The sequence below is a fragment of the Zootoca vivipara genome, chromosome 7 (assembly GCF_965207765.1).
Source record: "Zootoca vivipara chromosome 7, rZooViv2.hap1.1, whole genome shotgun sequence".
Classification (NCBI taxonomy): Eukaryota; Metazoa; Chordata; class Lepidosauria; order Squamata; family Lacertidae; genus Zootoca; species Zootoca vivipara.
Window position 1 is genome coordinate 64,225,558 of NC_142590.1, and position 20,842 is coordinate 64,246,399.

Sequence of the window (20,842 nt, forward strand, 5' to 3'; positions counted from 1 at the left end):
GGATCAAGATCAGAAAGGTGGCCAAAAGTCAATAGTAGTTGGTGCTTCTTGCATCAAGTAATTAAATTGGAACCAGTATTTTATGAGTTACCTGTTTTTCAATCTCCCTCATAAAACTCCTTTTAATGTTGCCCCCAGATGTGGAGATAAGTGCACATTTAAATTTGCCCCCAGGTAAGTGCAGTAAGGTGCAAGTGGCGCTGTGGTCTAAACCACAGAGCCTAGGACTTACCGATCAGAAGGTCGGCAGTTCGAATCCCCCCGGCGGAGTGAGCTCCCGTTGTTCGGTCCCAGCTCCTGCCCACCTAGCAGTTCGAAAGCACATCAAGGTGCAAGTAGATAAATAGGTACCGCTCCGGCAGGAAGGTAAGTGGCATTTCCATGCGCTGCTCTGGTTCGCTTAGTCATACTGGCCACATGACCCGGAAGCTGTACGCCGGCTCCCTCGGCCAATAAAGCGAGATGAGCGCCGCAACCCCAGTCGTCCACGACTGGACTTAATGGTCAGGGGTCCCTTTACCTTTTAAGTGCAGTTGAGCTGTCTCCTCCTCCTTCAACTTACAGAGACCCATTAGAACAGGATTCAAGCCACTACCATAAGGTGTTCCTTGGCTAAACAATCCTAGGCAGCACATGAAGTACCTTCTCAAAGTCACGCAAAATTTGGAAAGCTACAAGTAATGAGGTGCCACCGATATGCTAAAATTGTGTGCCTTTATATTTACAGCCCATGGTGCCTGCCACAACCATAATGCAATGATCTCGTCCCTCAGCCTTTTCTCATTTATTCTGATAACGATACTGTAGGGCAAGTCAGTATCATTTTCAATTTATAGGCGAGAAGTACAGTTCAGAGGTAGGCTTGCCTCTCTGCAAGTCCATTTATGAGTTGAATCCAAGCTCTCCAATCCAATATGTTAGCCCAGCGATTCTTAAATGGGAGTCTACAGCATGCACTTTAGGCAATTCCCAAGACAATTACAAAAGCAGAGGGAATTGCTGGAAATCTTTCCAGAGAATGAAAATGCACTCTCATCTGGATAAAGTTGCACTGCATAGGAAGAGAATGCAAAAGTGGTGCTAGGTAGCAAATAAGCATTGGTAAGTTTGCAAAAACCCTGGTGTCATTGAGACAACTCTAGCTTTTATGCTTTGTATGAATGTGAATGCCACAGTAAAGAACATACACGCCATTTTTCATTTCTGTAGGGCACATGCATTTCCAGCGTGCTACTTGTCCATCTAGAACAGGGCCTCTAAAATACTCTAGAACTTATCCAAATCCCAAAATGAAGAGCAAGAATCAGCTCTAGGGTGTTTGTCTATCAAGTTGCCTTATTCCAAGTACTGTATTCCAACATGGAGCCTGTTAGTTGCAGTGTTTGAAACTCTCTTTGTTATAGGCACATTTTGTCGACAGTTTGTGAGCAGTTTCTGAGCTCTGGGCATACTACTGATCTTAAGATTTCAGATTAAATCTACCACTGCTAGAAGAAAAGGAGGAGCTTTTTCTGCCTCCCCACTTCCAGCCACTCTTTGAAGACCGGAGAAGGGAACCTCATAAGAATATCCGGAGGGTAAGCAGGGGAAGTATGGCTTTGTTTCTTGAAGTCTTCAGATGAGGACTAGACCATGTGAAAAATGAACATAAGATTCTAGCTGCAGAACTAAAATGGTTACTGCAAAATATGCAGGAATGAAAGATAAATAAAAGGAACCAAGGAGAGAGGAGAGAAGATGTGGGATATCTAACAGTATGTAAAATGTTTATTGTAAGATGCAAAACTGAAAATTTTATTTATTTATTTATTTATTTATTTATTTATTTATTTATTTATTTATTAAAAAGTATTCAGTACACTTGGGCTCCTATTCATGCACTGTTGTCAGGGAGGGTACACAATTTTTATTTTTATTTTTACAAATTTAATGAAGAAAGAAAGAATAAAATAAAATAAAAATGTATATAAATAACACAGTGACAAAAAACCCGCCATTGGTTTGCAGTCTGAATACAGTAGCCCTCTGTACATTAAGTTAAACATGTAAGTTAATATAAAGCTCTCCAAATGTCCGCACAAAATCGATGTCTATACGAAATATGTTCAGTTGTAGTTATATGTATGATTTAGTTGAGATTCCTGCATCACAGGGCGTTGGACTGGATGACCCTCAGGGTTCCTTCCAATTCTACAAGTCTATTATTCTAGACAGGACCACGCCATACTCAGAACATTGTGTAATGATTGAGGGTACTCATCCTTCTAGGCTCTAGTATTAAAGTCTCTTTTGTTGCCCTCATGTAAATCCCCATACTACATCTCAATGATTTTGTCAACATAAAATGCAAACACATTTTGAAGCAGTACAGCTCTGCTGGCTCCACCCTGATATCTTACGCTTAAGGTAGTCCCACTCCAATACCCACAAGCTGAGGTTGCAAGGGAAACCCCTATGCATGGGCTCATGCCCCAGCTCTGCAAATATCTGTTACCCTCAGTACACAGCTCTCCAAGGGAGTTTACATTTTGGACTGGCTAGCCAGCCAAGTTTAGAGTCTCCTGGGAAATGCAGTCTAGACAGAGCACATGGTTATAGCTGAAAATTGAAGCAGTGCAGCAAGGAAAAAGAGACTGACACCAAATAGCTACTGTCTAATAAGACACAGATTTTCACCAAAGGGCCAATAAATTGTCTCTTATAAAATCTATTCCGTGCATTTTCAGGACCCTGCTTCGGTTCAAGCATCTACTGTTGCCATCTGCAAGGACAGTGATAATGATTGCATCCTATTACGGCAACAGGAAAGCATGCACATAAACAAGGGCAGCCTTCCTATATGATTTATATGATTTAGTTAAATTTTATGTTTTGTGTGAATGGATCTGACATGTATGAGATATATGATTTAAGGATTTGTAAATTTTTAAAAGATTAATAAAGTATATTTAAAAAAAAAAAACAAGGGCAGCCTTCAAGGGCTCGGCAGGTGACAGGAACCTCTAGTATTCGCTACATTTGCAATAGGGCAGGAACATGCCAGATGTTTCAGGTTTATCCTTGAAAGCGAATTTTAATGTATTTTTAGGCCTATATAATCCATCTACACCAGCCTTCCTGAATCTGGTGCCCTCACGATGTTTTGGCTTACAACTCTGATCACTTGCCATGATAGCTGGGAGTTCCAGCTATAGTTTGGAGAAGGGTGGAGCTACACTATTATCATTTGTTTAATGAATTTATGAATTGCTTCCCATGAAGCACTCAGAAGTGATTTACAATACAGTATAGTGACATACATAAACCAGCTACATATAGAAAAACAGTTAAAACAATGGCCTATATAAGAATAAAAACAACTAAGTTTAAAAACAATTTAACACAACAGGACATACATCAAAACAAATCAATTTCAAGACAGATACTAGTTGAGATAAAGATTAGAAGGCTTGTTGAATGAGACTACTTTCCCTCATCAGGACTGTCAAATGAAGGCTTTGATGGGCTGCAGTAAATTCTCATCAAGAGATTTCTCGATTCACGCATATTCAGTTCCCAGGAGCTTCATCCAGCCTTGGTAGGCTAGAGGTTTACAGTGCTGGAAAAATACTTGTACAGGAGGCAACCATTTTGCATGGGGGTTCCGTTACCGGCCCCCGAGTGCATCCTGCCCCATTCCACCCAGCCCCGGTTCTGCCCTAATTTTGCCTTCTTCCGGGTCCCAAAGTACCTGTTTGTCGGTAATTGCATGTCCATTGGATGTACCTAAAAGGGTCACTACTTGTAACAGTATGACACTAGGAGGGGGGAGGTGGATTAGCAGACAAGACTAGATTTTAGGTGCAATTCATGCCCAAGCCTGAATCAAATTCCTTGGCAGCAATGATTTCTGAGTTCTGAATGTTAAGGGATTCCCCCCCCCCATTTTTTTATGTTTCCAAATGTGGACACACCCTATCTGATTTGTGTCAGTCTACTGTCAATAACCTTCTGCTAAAATTACAAATATATTTTGCTGGAAGTATCCAGTATTTTGGAGACATGTCAAAGGTGATAAGATCCTTCAAATGCTGTTATTAGGAGCACCTTGATACCGAAGTCTCAGGTCACAGCTGACTTGCAGCAGACAGCTTTATGATGGGCATACACACTTAGGATCCTAAACAGATCTCCTTCTGATAGCTGATAATATAACTCACAAGAAACAAATACCATTTACATTGAGAGAAGATGAAAACAACAATGAAATGTAGCAGAACCAACAACGAGCACCTAATTTGCTATGGTAACGCAGCTGCTTTGATCTATATTAACTGCAGAAAACTGCGAGCAAAGGACAAGCTTGAGAGAGAGGGGGGGCCTTAAGCAGAAAGGGCTGCTCTGTATCTCACTGCAGGATAGGGAGGGAGGGAGGACTGCAGAGCATTGAAAGTGTCTTCTGTATCTACTCAAATGCAAAAAAGGAAAAGAACCCAAACCTTCAGATACAACTCTATCAAAACTTATGGGAATAGGAACAAGTGATTATACAAAGTCATATTGCTGCCTGCATTAAAGCAGATGTGCTGCTAAACACACACACACACACACACACACACACACTGACTGTACTCACTTACTTGACCTACATTTTAAGATATATACACACTGGTGCATGGAGTGAGCTAGAAACTGTTACGTGTGGGTTGCTGATTTCTTTGATGTTTATCTCCATGTTTCATGACTATACAGCAGCACAGATTTGTTTGTCAATAAGCAAGGATTACAACAGCAGAGTAGGTAAAAAAAAGAGGTGTGTGGGTTCTATAGCTCATAATTAGGAAATGGTTCAAAAGAATGATTTGATATTTAACGGTGTATAGGGAAAATTGGTTTGAGGGCAGCCCATGCTGATTTGGAGGAGAAATGGTAAGAAATTGCTTATTCAAAGTGAGTTCATTTAGTAAGAGACTTTGGCAAGCTGGTAAGTGGTGTGTGTGTTCCTTCTATAGACTTTGATGGGGAGCGCTTCTTTGTTTGAACTCTCTTTTGGGAAACTGTTGTGTTAGGTCAAGGCAAAGGTCTACTTGGTATCTGCCATTATTCATGAGTTGTGTAACATGTTTGCAGTTTTTATTTAAAAGGGCATTTTGGTGGCCAATATTACTCAATGCTATTTCATAAGTGTGCAACCCCCACCCACCCACAGTATGAACCTGATATGGAGAAGGTTCGGGGGGGGGGGGCTGTTGAATGGAGTGCCATGTGATATAAGAGAGAGAGAGAGAGAGAGAGAGAGAGAGAGAGAGAGAGAGAGAGAGAGAGGGAGGGAGGGAGGGAGAGGGAGAGAGTCAGAGACGGCTGATTTGAAAACGACAGTGTGTGGTTGTGTGAAACAAAAAGAATGGGGGTGGAGGGAAGAGATCAAAGTACTCACCAATCAGGCTTCAGCCTTGAAGTGCTACAAGTTCAGTTAAGTGGTTATGTGTGAAAAGAGATGGGCAGAAGAGATCACAGGAAATATGGAAAAACTGAGAGGCATTGAGGGAAGGGGAAAACATTTCTGGGGTGCACAATGACTGGATTACTGATAGACAACTTTGAAAGGCATAGGTAGGACATCCTCAGAATAAAGGGGCAGGAGATTTAGGGGCCACCTGTGTGGTTCCCCGTTTAGGGAAGCTTTTAATGTTTAATAAATTATTGTATTTTAATACTTCTGTTGGAAGCCGCCCAGAGTTGCTGGGGAAACCCAGCCAGATGGACGGGGTATAAATAAATTATTATTATCATTATCATCATCATCTATATGTGCTTTACCTGCTGAATTTCCACTTTTTATATTAAACCTTTAGAACTAGGCTTGTTGACTAACTGGAAAATTCATGGCAGGGATTTTAACAACCAACCAATGCATAAAAATAAGCCGGGGTAACTGTAGGCCATGACAACCAACAAGTCCCCCTGCTAATGTCACCCAATGAGCTGGCTGTTACAGGTTGAGAAGCAGCAGCCAGTAAAAGTTGGCAACCCCATGAGACACGCAGCAGCCTCATCAGGAAAAAAACTGGTAATCCTTGTTTCTAATCGCTTAATCCTTTTAAAATATGAACTAGTTGTTACAGGTAAAGAAGGAGCTGTAGCCACCAAAAGTTGGCAACCCCATCAAAGATAGGAGCCACAGCAGAACCTTCAGAAAAATGGGGAGAGATTTAGGGGCCAACTTTACAGCTCTGTGTGTGCTTTATGGACCAAGTTTCCTCCTTTCTTATTGCAGGTTTTAAAGGCTAGGCATGTGAATATGGCCATTTTCTGTTGAGGGATACATTCAACGCTCTCCCTTCTCCAGAAGACTGCACATGTTCTCTGAAATAATGTGATGCTTCTCTGGGAACTATTCTCCCTCTGATGGATAGGAACACTCTGGGGGAAACCAGGCAACTCCACGCCCACAGCAGTTTCATGAGGTTGTGCATGTGCGAAAGCTATGCTGAGGTTTGTTTTGTTTGGGTACAGCAGGCTCTAAAATCTCTGCTGGTTTTGTTAACAATTCTTTGCTATTCAGCTTAACGCATATTTAGCAATGTAACTTAAGAGCGTTGCAAGCAACTAAGAGCGGCTAAACTGTCCACCCCTCCTCTAACACTACTTCTCCTCCCACTGCCACCTGCTCCCTATGGTCTCTCACCCTGCTTTTGATTTTTCCTTGCTGGACTATAGTCACAAGTCTTCAGACTCCAAGACAGTGTAGGCAGCCCAGAAAGGCATGTGGCATGTTTTTTTAACACTGAGAATATCTGCACCACTCTTTTCTAGGATACAAGGGGCAAACCCACACAGCTTACCCACACGGCTTCCCCCCCTTACACAAGAATATAGCATTTTGAGACTGCTCTCCCTGCACAGCACTCTCCCTCTGTGATGGAATCTCTAGTAATAGAAGGAGGGGCACATTTTCTGCCATTCATCTGAAGGCACCAGCAAGAATCTGTGGCAAGATAGTTCAGGCAAGGAAACAGTCATGGCTTGCATAATAATGTCAAAATCATTCTGTACTACATAACTGGGAAGGTTTACAAAGTATTGCACACTAGAGTCACTTCCAATTTTTTTCAAAACTGTGACCAAATCTAAGTGACCCCGATACAGAATATTTCCCCTTCAATTCTCTGCAAAAAAAAAACCCTATCCAGTTCCTTCTTTCAGGATACTATATCCAAGATGCACATACGGAATTTCATGCTCTATCATGGAAGGAATTTCTGGAAGTCCGGTTTCATTTTTAAAAACCCCAATTTTCTAACCTTCTAACATTTTACAATTTGCTGAGCAACATGCCTGAATGACAACCCTGTGTGTGTTTACTTCTCTCCCTTTAGTTGAGATCTTGCACTATATATTCCTACATCCCAAGCGACACATTCTAGCTTTAACATGAGTTCTAGAACATAATTGAATTAAGACGTTGCACAGATTAACTGCAAGCTTCCAACAACAGGCATATGTTTTATCTAGCACAATCATATTTGAGAGAGACAGTTTCCTCAAAGGCCAACACATTTTATAGCAAGTGGCCATCCAGAGGTTGTTGGACTAACTTCAATCATGCCTACTAGCTGGAGGGCCATGGATACCAGTGCTGGGTTACAGCCTGCCTGGCATATACTAACACAGGCATCCCCAAACTTTGGCCCTCCAGATGTTTTGGACTACAATTCCCATCATCCCTGACCACTGGTCCTGTTAGCTAGGGATCATGGGAGTTGTAGGCCAAAAACATCTGGAGGGCCGCAGTTTGGGGATGCCTGTACTAACACCAACCTCTTAAAACAGCTTTTCAACAAGGCAAATCTGTACCCTTATTCCTCTTTGCTTCACTCTGGCTCCAGGTCTACCAGGATGAATCCTGCAATAACAATGAAGTCTGCCAAGAACTGCCAGATTTGGAAGTCATGGAACTCAGAACAAAGGTAGGCCACCAAGCTAGGCTGCACCAATCCACTTCTTTCTGTTGTCCTTTGCCCCCCCCCCCCTTGCATATATTGAAAGCTGCACATCAATCATGCTCTGTTATTCCCCAGGTCCCTTGCCATGCAGCACACCAGCAACAGCAATAAGTTAGATGACCCCACTAACCCTTCCAACAGGGTCCTCTCCTCCATTTCATCTGTCATATGTTGTCCTCTAACAGCCATGACCCCTAACTCCTTGTCTCTTCCACTTCCTCTTATTTACCACACAACATCCCTTTATCATTCTTTGGGGTTTTTTTGCCAGTGTGAGAGCCAGTATAGCATAGTACTAAGTTAGAGGCCTAGAGAAGGAAGACTCAAGACCTACGGCTCTCAGTTTAACTTACCTCACAGGGTTGTTGTGAAGCTGAAAAGCAGATCTATGCTGCCTTGAGCTCCCGGGAGGAAAGCCATTAAATAAATGTGATTTAAAAAATAAAATAAATGCTGTAATCCTACACACATTAGACAGAAACAACCTGATGAGAGTAATCACTGCCCACCTTTCACCAGCAAACTCCACACATCTTGCATGAAACCAGTAACAATATATTGGGTGAAGCTTCTGACAAGGCCTATACGGTGGCTTCACTTTCAGGGTGAAATATCTTTTTTTTCACCCCCTGAAAGTAGTTATTTATTAGACATTTGCCCAGCCTGCTTTCCTGGAAGACTCTGGACAAGTAAGGAACAAACAGAATGATATCAGACACTAAAACAGCAAAACCTGACTTACTGAGAAGAGAAGCTTTCATCTGTAGTCATGTCTCAGAACTGGTTTGTTTACATATTTTTAAAGAGACAGGGTAACCTTATCATACCCGCCTAAAGTACCACCTAGTTATACTACAAGAAGCACCTAATAAATCCTTTTATTGCAGTGCACAAAATGTTCTACTGTTCACATTTTTTAAAAAATTCAACAACACTTTGTAATGAGTGCTTCAGGCATGGCATTACACCACAGAAAATATGATCCTCAGCAAGTAATGTGCTTTCAATTACATTGCCATATAATACAATACATTCTCACAAGTGACCTCCCTCCTTCCAAAAGTGCTTATGCAGCCTTATTTTCCACTTCACACAAGCACTTGCAGAGCAACCATGTATGTATATTTAAAGGAGCTTTAGGAAGCCATAAGACATTCCTAAAGCCATACCACAGTTAACACACTGGTGAAGTCTTTTAGGAAGGACATGACGTGTCCAAGGACACAGTCTCTTTCTCAAGATGGTAGCTTTACTTTAGATGGCTGTTAACAAGAATGAATGCTGCAACAGGATATAAGTGTGCCACTCCTAACACGGCCAGTGCATTCAGACTACAGTACTAACATCAACAATTGAGTGTCAGTTTCTGTCAAATACAATGAAATAAACCTCTCATCTTCTAGAATTGTTGGCTGCCTGCACCCATACATTTAAAGCACATGCTTTCACCCCCAAAATCCTAGGAACTGTAGCGTGTTGAGGGTGCTGAGAACTGTAGCTCTGTGGGCTGTACACTAGTTCCTAGGATTCTTGGAGGACAGTCACTAGCTCTAAATGTATGGTGTGTCTGCAGCCACTATGTAACAAGGAAATCCATTAATAAAAGACCTCTAATATTGATTCCCAGCTGAGGAAGGGCAAGCAAAAAAGAAAAATAACTTCATTTGTGCTATCCATAGCTCTTATGTCAGTATACCCTACAACAATACTATAAGGAAGACCAGTTTTATTCACATATAACAGGAGGGGGTGGGGAGACCAAGGCAACGAGTTGGAGACATGTCTAAGGCAACCTACTTACCGTAGCACATTCCTTGCTTGATGAGTAGCTTAAGACTCACAGCCTTCAGCACAACATTGGTGCATCTCTCCAAGGGCATGAGATTTCACAACATGTGAACAAAGCAATCATCAAGTAATCCCTCTTCTGCAATGCTTACGGTACTACTCATCTGCTGTCAATAAACATCTTGAAATAGGATCTTTTTACTGCTGCTAATCATTTATTTAGCCATGCTGAACAGTATATGCTAGGTGCTGTACGGGACACAAAAAGAAAGGCCCTGCATTAGCCAGATAAAAATGGGGAAAATAATTGGGAAAGAAAGATTTAAAGGTTTCTGCAGGCAAAAGAAACAGCATGGTAAAAGACTGGTGTGGGAGAGAGAGACAAAGGCAGCTGAGAATAAATGAGTTTGTATACTCCAGGACAACTCTTTAAGTCTGACACAAAAGTAGGGCCAAAGAGAGTGGTAGGCCTCTCACTGTGCTGGCTGTTTGCTTACTCATCTCTCTCTCTCTCTCTCCCACCTTCAACTTAAAAAGGCTCCAGCTGTAACCAGAGACTGGTGAAGATTTCCTCAGCATATGCTCTATTCTGTCTTAGCAGTGGGCAGAAGGTAGGTTGGGATCTACTGATAGATCCAGGAATGATTTGGGGTAGATCAGCAAGCAAGGAATCTGACTCTCCAATTGTTTAGCAACGCAGAGACCTTTTTTCTTCTAAATTAGAGTGAAGAGATGAAGAAAGCTGGCGCGAGGTGGAGAAACAGGAGTGGACCTTTGTGTGATACACCCATAAGCTCAGGAAGTTCTGCTACTGAAAAAAAAAATCCAAGGGTATATTTCCATACACCCACTATTATGCACCTGGCTCTTGTCAGTAGATCTGAGAGTTCTGCTTAAACAGAGAAGATCCCACAAGCCTGAGGTCTACCTGTCCCTGTTATATACCACCCTGAACACTGAAATCAGCAGTCACTGCAAAGCAATTTTGCACAATCCACTGTATCGTAACACAACTGTTATGCTATGGTAGTATGCTGGCAGCTTGAAATATAGGAGGACCAGGATCAACCTATTGATGAAGAAGATCTTAAAATGGGGGGTGTCCTTATTTTTGACACCTCCCCACTCATTCCATCTCATCTAAAACCCAGGCTAACCTTTTGAGGCCAGCTGATAGCATGGGGAAATGTAGTTTCCATGGTTCCTGTAATCCAGGAGTGAGGAACCTTTTTCAATCAAAGGGCCCCATTCCCTTCTAGATGACTTTCCAGGGGACACATGACAGCGGTGGACAGGGTCAAAGGGTAGAGTGGGTGGAGCAATGAATGTAACTGTTAGTTTCTACACATTCCCTCAGAGCCTTTCTCTATTTTCCAGCCAGGCAATCAAGAGCCATTATCAGAATTCAGGAAAACTTTCCAGCCAGGCAAAAAAAAAAAATCACTCAAGGAAGGGGTGAAGCAGCAGAAGGGGTGTTGTTTGAGAAACTAGAAGCAGCCTGCTGGATATTGGCCCATCTAGTCCAGCATCCTGTTCTCACAGCCGCCAACCAAATGCCTATGGCAGGCATCCCCAAACTGCGGCCCTCCAGATGTTTTGGCCTACAACTCCCATGATCCCTAGCTAACAGGACCAGTGGTCGGGGAAGATGGGAATTGTAGTCCAAAACATCTGGAGGGCCGAAGTTTGGGGGTGCCTGGCCTATGGGAACCCCTAAAACAGAACCTGAGCACAATAGCACTCTACCTACTTGTGATTCTCAGTATTCAGCATTCAGAGTCGACACAAGAGAGGTTTGCAGGGCTGCATTAGATTCCCTCCTGTAATCCCTAGACAATGCTGGAAGGACATAAGGAACTGCATTTTAATAGTTCTTCATGCCCCTGAAACCTGACACAGCATGTTGCAGCAGCTACCGTACATCCTAATTGGGGGTTTCCATGCACATCCTCCCAGCTGCAGGACTGGGAGGCCTCTGGGCATCATCAGGAGTGTGACCATCTGTTATGACAATAAGTTACCTTTCTCAAACCAAAACAATTTGGTTTGGAGAAGGCATATCCATTTCTGGTTCAATTCACAATTTGTTGTTGTGGGGATAAAACAATGTAATGATCTGTTTATCTATCCTAATGTCTGGGCACAGAATAATTTAAAAAAAGAACATGGGTATACAAAAAAAGAAAGGCGAAAGGTCCAGATTTCAAATCAAGGATCAGTTTATACCTTGAGAAATCACATGCCAATTGCATGGCTCTGTCCAGAAAACACTGCTGAATCAGTGGTCAATGATAACGCATCTCTTCTGGGGCAAACACATCAGACAGAACTCACTATAGCATATTATCCAGTTTGCATTGTCATGTCTTCCCCGTTCAAAATTCAAGAGTACATAAACGAGAGGCTACGAATCAACATCTGCAGACCCTTCACAAGGGTTACAAAAGATTATGAATGCAAGAGACAGACATATTAAAAAGTGTATTAAAAAGTGCAGATTATATTCAAATTCATACTGAATCACAAAGTTTATTTAGATGCACTGAAGCCAAATGTCTCTTGATGTGCTTGGACTCCAGAATTACCTACAAGAAATCACCTACAGTAAGGCAAACACATTCTTTTTAAGAGCACATATGGAGTGGGGGAGAATAGTAAAACATTTGGGATTTCTTCTAAGAAAGGAAAGCTAGCAGGCAATAAAAGCAAACATGCCCCCCATTACTGTATTATAAAGCTGGAATGAAGTGGAACAGAGACTCAAACATGACAAAAGGATTCCAGGATTTGTGACAGACTGATGGAAAGAAGGGAGAGGTAACCTTCATCACTGCCATCCACTTCCTTGTACTGTACAGGCAAAAATGCTTAGTATTCAGAGACAGTGTCGCGTGATTCTGAGCAGAACCATGCTGCAATCCTCTTTCCAGGAAGAGCAAAAAATGGAAGAACTCCAGTTCCGCAAACTCACCTAGAACAATGCCCCTCACTAAATCCAACAGCACAGGCCTCACAGTTCTACCAATTCCATTCAAGGCCCTGGGACAGAAGGCTCAAGATAGCTTATCAATATTCCTCACAGCTAATACTCTCCATCCCATGTGCTTATCTAATGTCTTTCCTCTACCCACCTTTCATTAAATGCACACTTTGAAGCCATTACTGCAGAATGCATGTGGGAGGGGTAGAGAAAGTCGTGGCTTTCCATTTGGGAAATTCTCCACAAACTGAAATCTTGCTGCTTTCCTAAGATGGTTTCTTAAGACTGTGCAATGAAATGCTCTAACAGAAAACCCTATTTTAAATTTTAAATTTCCTTTCTAAATTAAACAAGCAAAAAACCACGCAGAGAAACCCTGCTAATTGCCATATTGATCAGGAAAGATGGAGATGAAATTACCATCCATCACAGGAGATGGAACGGCGTCCCTTCGTCTCACCAGGGACCCAGCCTGTTCATAGCAATCTCGAGCGTAGATTCTCCGCTCAGAAACACCCCCCCCCAGGCTCCACCACCGCCCCGAAAGGGTTTCAAAAGCAGCACGAGACAGACGCTCCAATTCGAATGCACAAGGGTGCATAAATCCGGATCGATGGTATTATTTATTTATTATTATTATTATTATTATTATTATTATTATTATTATTATTATTATTATTATTAAAGGATCCAAGACGACCTGCCTCTTCCTCCTCATCGCCAGCAGCAAGTAACGGAGCCAAGAGGACACGCACTGCGAACGGAAAGAGGGGCGCGGGGGGGGGGCGTGTAATCTGAGAGGCATTGCCCGCATTGCATACACCGTCGCTCCCTCTCCCCGCCCCATTTAAACGGGGGAGAAAAGAAGGACAGGAGGAAAAGCCCTTTCTGCGCAAAGGGTAACTGAGAAACGAAGGCTGCTAATAATGTCCCCCCCACCCCGCCCGGAGAAGGGTGGGGTGGAGACAGGTTCCCCTTCCCAATGCACATGATCTGGGGAGGGGCGTCCTCCTGCCTCTGGAAGGGAGGCCTCCCTCCATCCTGCCCGGACGGCCCTCGGAAGCGGTGGCGGGGACGGGGAGAGGCCCTTGCCCGGAGGGAGCGCCCATGACCTGGCTGGCCCCCTTACCGCGATCACGTTGACGAAGGTGGTCTTGCCCGAGTACTGCAGCCCCACCAAGGTGAGCTCCATCTCCTCCTTCCAGAAGAGCGCCCGGAACCAGTCCAGCAGCTTGGTGAAGAGCGCCAGCATCCTGCTCCTTTCTCCTGCCTCTGCTCTCCCCGACCTCGCAGCAGCGTAGCCAGGCCCGGCGCCTCTTTATTCTCCCCCGGAACGAGCCGGCCTTGCTGCCGCCGTCGCCGCCGCGCTCTGCCTCGGGGCTCCGCTGGGCTCGCTAGCTCGCAGACGCGCACCCGCTCAGCTGCTCCTGGGTGGGGTCACGCAGCGACTTAGCCGGGCGGAGAGGCGGCTCTCGACGGCCTCCGCCGTGGGACCCAGCAGCGGCCTCTGCAGGGCGGGAGGACTAGGCGCAGGCGAGGCCTAGCAGGGGACGCCGCTCCTCGCCCGGCCCGGCGCTTGAGTTGGCAAGATCCAGATACCGGTATTAACCCTTGTAGATGGAGCTGGGCTGAGAAGATGTGTCTCTGGAGAGCAGGTCAGGGGAAGAGTTTATGAAAGGAGCTAAGAAATGCCTTCCATCTTACTGAGAACAATTAGGTCAAATTTACGGATCAGTAGCAAACTGGAGGTGGGAATTTCCTGAACTAGAAATCCTTTAAAAAAAATTTTTTTGTATTCCTCTAATAGTTCCTACTTTCTCATCCATATGGATAGACTCTATGTGGGAAGGTGGAAAATGCAGGTGGTGCCTTTCCATTTTTTATATTCACTGTTTATTTTATATCCATTTTATAATCCATTTTTCTGTATATTCACTGATTATTTTAAATAGAAAATAAACAGATGCCAGGTTACAAAGTTTTGTGCAGTGCTCTGTAATATTTGAATACATATTTCTGTTCTACGAAGCTGCATTGAGTAACTGGTATCTAATGTACATAGAAGTCATCCAGGTTAATTTTTACGTTGCACTCAAGCTCTGCTTTTCCTACAATATACTGAAGACAATTGTCCAGATACTGTATGGAGAATACTCAGAACTCTGTATTGCAGTTACTAGCCAGCAGTGACACATACTTTACAACCCCACAAAGGTTTGGTAAAAAGTTACTTCCACATTTTTCAAACAGTAGCTTCCTCCTGCTGTTTCCACATGAATTTTCAGTTGTGTGCCTGTCATGCATTTTCCCCCTTTTCTATTTTTTCCCCAGAAGGCAAACTCGGACTACAGCCGCTACTACAACCCAATTTCCTGTGAGATCAAGGCTTCAGAGTCAAATTCTGAAGTAGCGACATTCTTAGAGGGCAGATCGCCTTTGGGGAGGAACAATGAAGGCAGGACTGGGGGAGACTAATTATGGTCTTTCGTCCAGAAAGCCTATGAAGCTTAGATGGCTTTAAAGGATTTATGCTGGATGCATCTGTCAACAACTATTAGAAATACAGTAGCTAAATGGAACCTCCAAGTTTAGAGGCAGAATATCTGAATATAAAGAGCTGGAGACAGGAGAAGGCAGTTGCCTTCCTGCTCTGCTTTCAAGCTTGGAGAAGCAACTGGCTGGCTTCTGTTAATAACATAATGCTTGACTAGATGAACCCTTGGTCTAGTCAAGCAGGGTGTTCTGATGTTCTTAATTAGGAGAAGGGAGTAGATTGGGTGTTTATCTCCTCTCCTCCACCATCCTCTGCTGCTACTTGACTCATTTGGGGCTCAAGCTGATATAATTTATCTTCCTTCCTTCCACTGACCACCATAGCTGCCAAGTTATCCCCTTTTTAAGGGATTTTCCATTATGCTGAATAGGCTTCCTCGCGAGAAAAGGGAAAACTTGGCAGCTATGCTGACCACAGATCTACACTTGTAGACAACAGCATGGACATGATTTTTGAGTGATGCTGTGCACTGTGAGTCCAAGGAGGCTAGGCAGGGAAGAGAAACCACTATTCTCACTCAATCCTGGGTTCAGACAAAACACTAAGCAAAACTTTGACTTAGTTGGTGTCCTGCATTGACTTAAAAACCCCAGAGACCAGCCGAGTGGGTGCAGGATGCTCTCTGGGAGCCAGCACATTCATACGGTCTTGGTAATCTATACATGGATAATGGGAGTGGAAGTTGCTGTTGCCAGTGACACCTAATTTAAGTGTTTTTCTGAGAATACAGTGTCTTCCCCATCCCCTTGTTTTTGCCCTTTGTGTGGACTCAGCCCACCAGAACCAAAGGGGATAGAAGCTATTTTTGTTGGAGCTCTCTTTGGAACGGATGGTATGGTTGTAATGGACCATACACAGGCCTTAGTGGTGTGAGAAGAAGGGCTATAGGAACTTCTTGCTGACATCTATCTGTATGTCTCCCAGTGACACTGCATCCCTCCCAACCCTCCACATGGATTATAGTGAGTCTTATCCTACCAGAAATGGAGAGGGTTTCTTCCCCCCCCCGCGCCCCCAAGATGGCAGTTTGCTTGTTCAGCCACTGCAGCCTGCTAGGAGAGGAAACGGGAAAGAAGGAAGACAGATAGCAGATGATAGACAGATGCCAAATGAAGTGGAATCAATCAGTTTAAATTATGTGGTTGGTTTGGTATCAGAAAGACTGTGCTTTAATTCGGTTATAACCTCTAGCCCTGAGGTGGAATTGCACCCATTCCTTACACCATTATGTTGTGTTTAAACACACACACACACGCACACAAAACCACAGCTTTAACTTTTGCTCTGATCTAAACAGGGCCAGCCCTACCATGTGGCAGAGTGAGGCAACTGCCTCAGGAGGCAAATTCTGAGGGGAGGAAAGTGGCTAGAAAGGTGTGCCATGTGGCTTGCCCTGCAGCCCCTAAGCTATCTTGCTGCCCTAACATGGCAGGCACACCGATGAGGTGACCTGCCTCAGGCGGCATGCTCGATAGGGAGTGGGAGATCCTGATCTGGCCTTGGCAATGGTGGCTTCCAACGCAGCCCAAAGCTAAAGTTGAGAGCAGCAGCACCTCACGGAACACCCTCTTTTCACCAAGAGTCTCAACCACAGAGCAGCTGCACAGGCCCAGATCTGTGTGGTGGGTGGGGATCTCAGAGGCACATCTTGCCTCAGGGTATGAAGCCCTGAATATAAAGCTTTTAAAAAAATATCCCTTTATTTTCTTCTTCCTTTGCTATCTATAGAAAAAAGACACTTCATCTGGATTCCAAACCATGGAAGGAAGCCTATACTGTACAGTGTAATTTAACTGACCTTCTTGGATATCATCTTGGAAGGTTTCAAGAGCACACTAGTCAGGAAACTAAATAACAAACTTAGAACAGCAACAGGAATCTCCTGATTCTACTCAGTCTATTTCTGAAATTCTTTTGTAATAAGACAGCTACTTGGAATAAGACACTTGGAAGCTAAATCCCCAAACAGGTGCTTGGCACATGTCCTTGTATATAGAGGTTTTCCCTTAAAATATCATGTTTAGTATTTGAAACACACACAGAACAAGCAATAAATTTGTCTTTCACATAAAGTGTGAATCAGATCTGATTACTTCTGCTTTACTGTTCATTTGTTTTTAATTTAGTTGTCAGTTCACAAATAATATGGCTGTGATATTAAATGCATAGTGTTGGAGCTTAATGGTAGAAGGTGGGAATCCCTTCTGGGTACCAGTAGTGTAGGAGCAGGAGTGAGTGTAGATGAACCTAGAGACCTGCTTCACATTGGGTTGTATTCAGCTGAGTCATACTCCGAATGGACCACTGAGCTCTGGCTTCTCAATATAGTGCAAGGAGTTTGGTATGCAAACTTTTGTTCCTGGAAATCCTGTGAAATGAGGCAAAATCATTATGGATGTCAGATACCTCTGGCAGAATGGGATCCTGCAATGAAATGACATTACAATGTATGAATTCATGCTAAAAGTCTCTGTAACACTTCAGCTCTGGAATGTGGGTGTTTCTCCTGGATTATCTGCAAAATTCTGTGTGCATACCAGTCCCACCTGCAATATGCAGCTGGTGCTGCTAGCTGGAAGGGAAATATTCCGGCTTCCGGTCCGTCGCGCCGGCGAAGAAGGATGCAGGGACTTCGAGCTCCGAAGTCCCTGGCCTCGCGGGGGGGGGGAGTCCGCAGAGCGAGCGGACTCCCCACAAAAACATCGGGAAGAGCGTCCCGGTGACTTATGTAACCCAGCGGCCGCTCCGATCGCGATTCCTCCACTGCCCGAGAGCTCAGTAGAGCGATCGAGAGCCAGCGGAGTGGAGTCGCGGGAGCCATCTTGGGATCCATCTTACCTCCTTGAAGCGAAGCTCCGAGTCCTTACCCGGCAAGCGGCGGATTCTTCCAAGATAACAAAAGATTTCTACAAAGTAAGTGAAATCTCCATTTGGACTTTTGGACTTTAAAAACATTAATCCGGAAAATAGGGAGAGATTCAAAAAAACGGAAGTCGATCTCTTCCTAATGGTTAATTAAGAGGTGCATTAAATATTCCAAAGCCGAAAGGAATACTTGTTTTTGTACCCAAAAGAAAGAATGACTTTTTACCCCTTCCCAAGCCCCAGAGCCGGCACCTCTTGAGGAACAGCAAGAGTGCAAAGGGGGGGGATTTTTGACAGCTGTCAAAGCTGTAAAAAGATAAGAAAAATTTATAAAAACTCTTTGAAAGTTTAATTGGCTACAGGACTATATTAAAGGAGAAGCATTTGGACTTATGAGATGATTTGCTGTGGAAAAGTTAAAGACAATGGAAGGAGCAGCCAAGATGGAGGAGAGCGTTTGGTGAATGGAAATTTCCAGTGTGCTCTGTCCCCTAATCTCCTGCCTGCTTGTGGTCAAAAGAAGGAATGAAAACAATGTATTCACCAAGCTTCCAGGAGGCTGTGTTGAACTATTTGGGAATTTTGAAGGACATTCACAGGACACTGCAATACTCCAGTTCATCATGTACAGAGACTTTGGTTCAAGATCAGGACTTAGAGGATAATGCTGAAAGCCAGTTTGAGATCAAAGAACAAGAAGTTGATATTGCCAAATCTGAGTTGGATTATAAAAAACAGGACCTGGAGGAAGCACAACAAGGACTTGGAAAGAGAAAAGACGGCATCAAGGAGCAAAAAAATGAAATAAAGTTTCAAGAAAAGAAGAACACTGGAAAGACTGAAATCTGGGGATGTGTAACAGAGGGAAAGGAAAGGCAGAAAGAGGGGGAGGCAGAGGCCTGGACAGGCAAATGGGAAAGATGTGGGGTGGGATGAAAATTTTTAGTTAAGAGATATTCAGGTTGAATGAACAACGGTTTCTGAAATCTTGGCTTGTTAAAGGAAATGCTGATCCGATTGGGGGAAAGGTACTGGGGGAGGGAAGGGGGGTAAGTAAAAGTAAAAGGTTAAGACGTAGACTAGAAAAAGGAATAGATAGAAAAATGGGGTTTTCTGGAGGAAGAGAAGAATGGCTGGGGAAAGGAATTTTAGATTTGTATTAAATGCTTATGGTTTGATAGGTGTCTGGGCAGAGAGCCACCTTTCTTCCTCTCTTTACTTGGAAGCACCTGGTGGCAGGGGGTGCTCTGAGGGGGGAGGGGGGGAGGGAAACCCAGACACAAAAATGGATCTCCTTTGGAAGGCCGCACCTCATGGATTCACCTCGTGGCAGGAGGGGATCCGTGGGGAGGGGGCACGAAAAAGGAGGAGGATAAGGTGAATATTTAAAGGAAAAGATTTTAGTCATGAATAGAAAATCCGCCATAATTATGTTAAGAAATTAGGAAGACCAGGAAGAAGAGATCTGAGGAACCCATAAGTATAATGTTAAGATATATGAATTGGTAAACTTATTTGTTTGTCTTATATGTGTGTGTTTAAGGAACAGCTAGGGGAAATCCAAACCATGCCACTCTTCTGCACCTGACCTCCTGGTGGCAGGGGGGGCGGGGGTGGAGGAGGGGGGTGGAGGACGAACTTAGCCTTAAAGTGGACCCCTTCGGCTCTCAACGCCTACTGGTCCTACTGGTGGCAGAAGTGGACCGGTGGGGGAAGGGAGGATGGAAGGACAGAAAATAGATATATTGTTGTATTTTATGTTTAGTTTGTCTTTATATAAAAAACCAATAAAAATATTATATATATAAAAAAGGAAATATTCCAATAGTATACCTTGTCCCTATGGCACTGTTGTTCCTGGGCAGAGCACCAGAAATGTGAGGTGTACACTTGCATTACAGATTCTCTGTGCAGGTGGTTGCCGCCTTTTTTGGATGATGCTCCTCTTTCACACTCAAATAGGTGGAAATTATCAACTTCCTTAATTATGTTAGCTCCTGGCAGAAGAAAAAGGAGTGGAAAACTAGAGACAATGTTCTAGTCTCCCTTGCAGCCACCACACCAGCAGTGGCTTTGGCGAACACATTTGAGAACAGCTAATACAAAATGACAGGGTTCAGTGATACATAATAATTTCCATAGTACTGGCTATTTTTACTTCTCCAGTGCTCTCCGAGGTGTCCCTGCAGCTCCACTGACTTTGCTTCATAAAAGTGGTAAAATAAGATTGGAATGAACTGAACCCCAGAAAACAACAACTGCAAAGTGATTTTTGAGGGCAGGGGTTCAGAGCAGGGACACAGTTGCCATGATCAAGTTTCTGGTGTGCGCCTCCAGCCCCTTCCAATAGCTTGAGTGTAAGGCTCAAGGAAGTTTCTGGATTCCATGCAGAAGTCTCTGACAGGGTTTCAAGGCCCCTGCCCCTTGTTCTTTCTACCTTTTCTCATCTGGAGAGGTTAGGCAGGTTTCATGCTACTGATCCCAATGGCCAACCAACTTGCAGGCTCATGATGAGAACCTCATTTTAAATTGCTAACTCCTGACCTCCCCTTCCTTTTCAGAGCTCTGTGCTCCTCCAGCTAGCCTTGCATTGACTCAATGCACACATTACACATAGCCAAACCATGGTTTACCACAAACGAGAAAATATATGGGTTTCAAATATCATGG

The 20,842-nt window shown here is 43.7% G+C and overlaps 1 protein-coding gene across 1 annotated transcript in view; it reads right to left on the minus strand.

The window, feature by feature from the left end:
* ARL8A (ARF like GTPase 8A) overlaps positions 1 to 14,124 on the minus strand; it is a 36,665-nt gene extending 22,541 nt beyond the window's left edge. Inside the window, exon 1 of the mRNA XM_035121623.3 lies at positions 13,883 to 14,124. Within this exon, the coding sequence (XP_034977514.1) occupies positions 13,883 to 14,005 (123 nt within the window). The 5' untranslated portion in view covers positions 14,006 to 14,124. The remainder of the gene's footprint in view (positions 1 to 13,882) is intronic.
* Between the last annotated feature and the right edge of the window lie 6,718 nt (positions 14,125 to 20,842).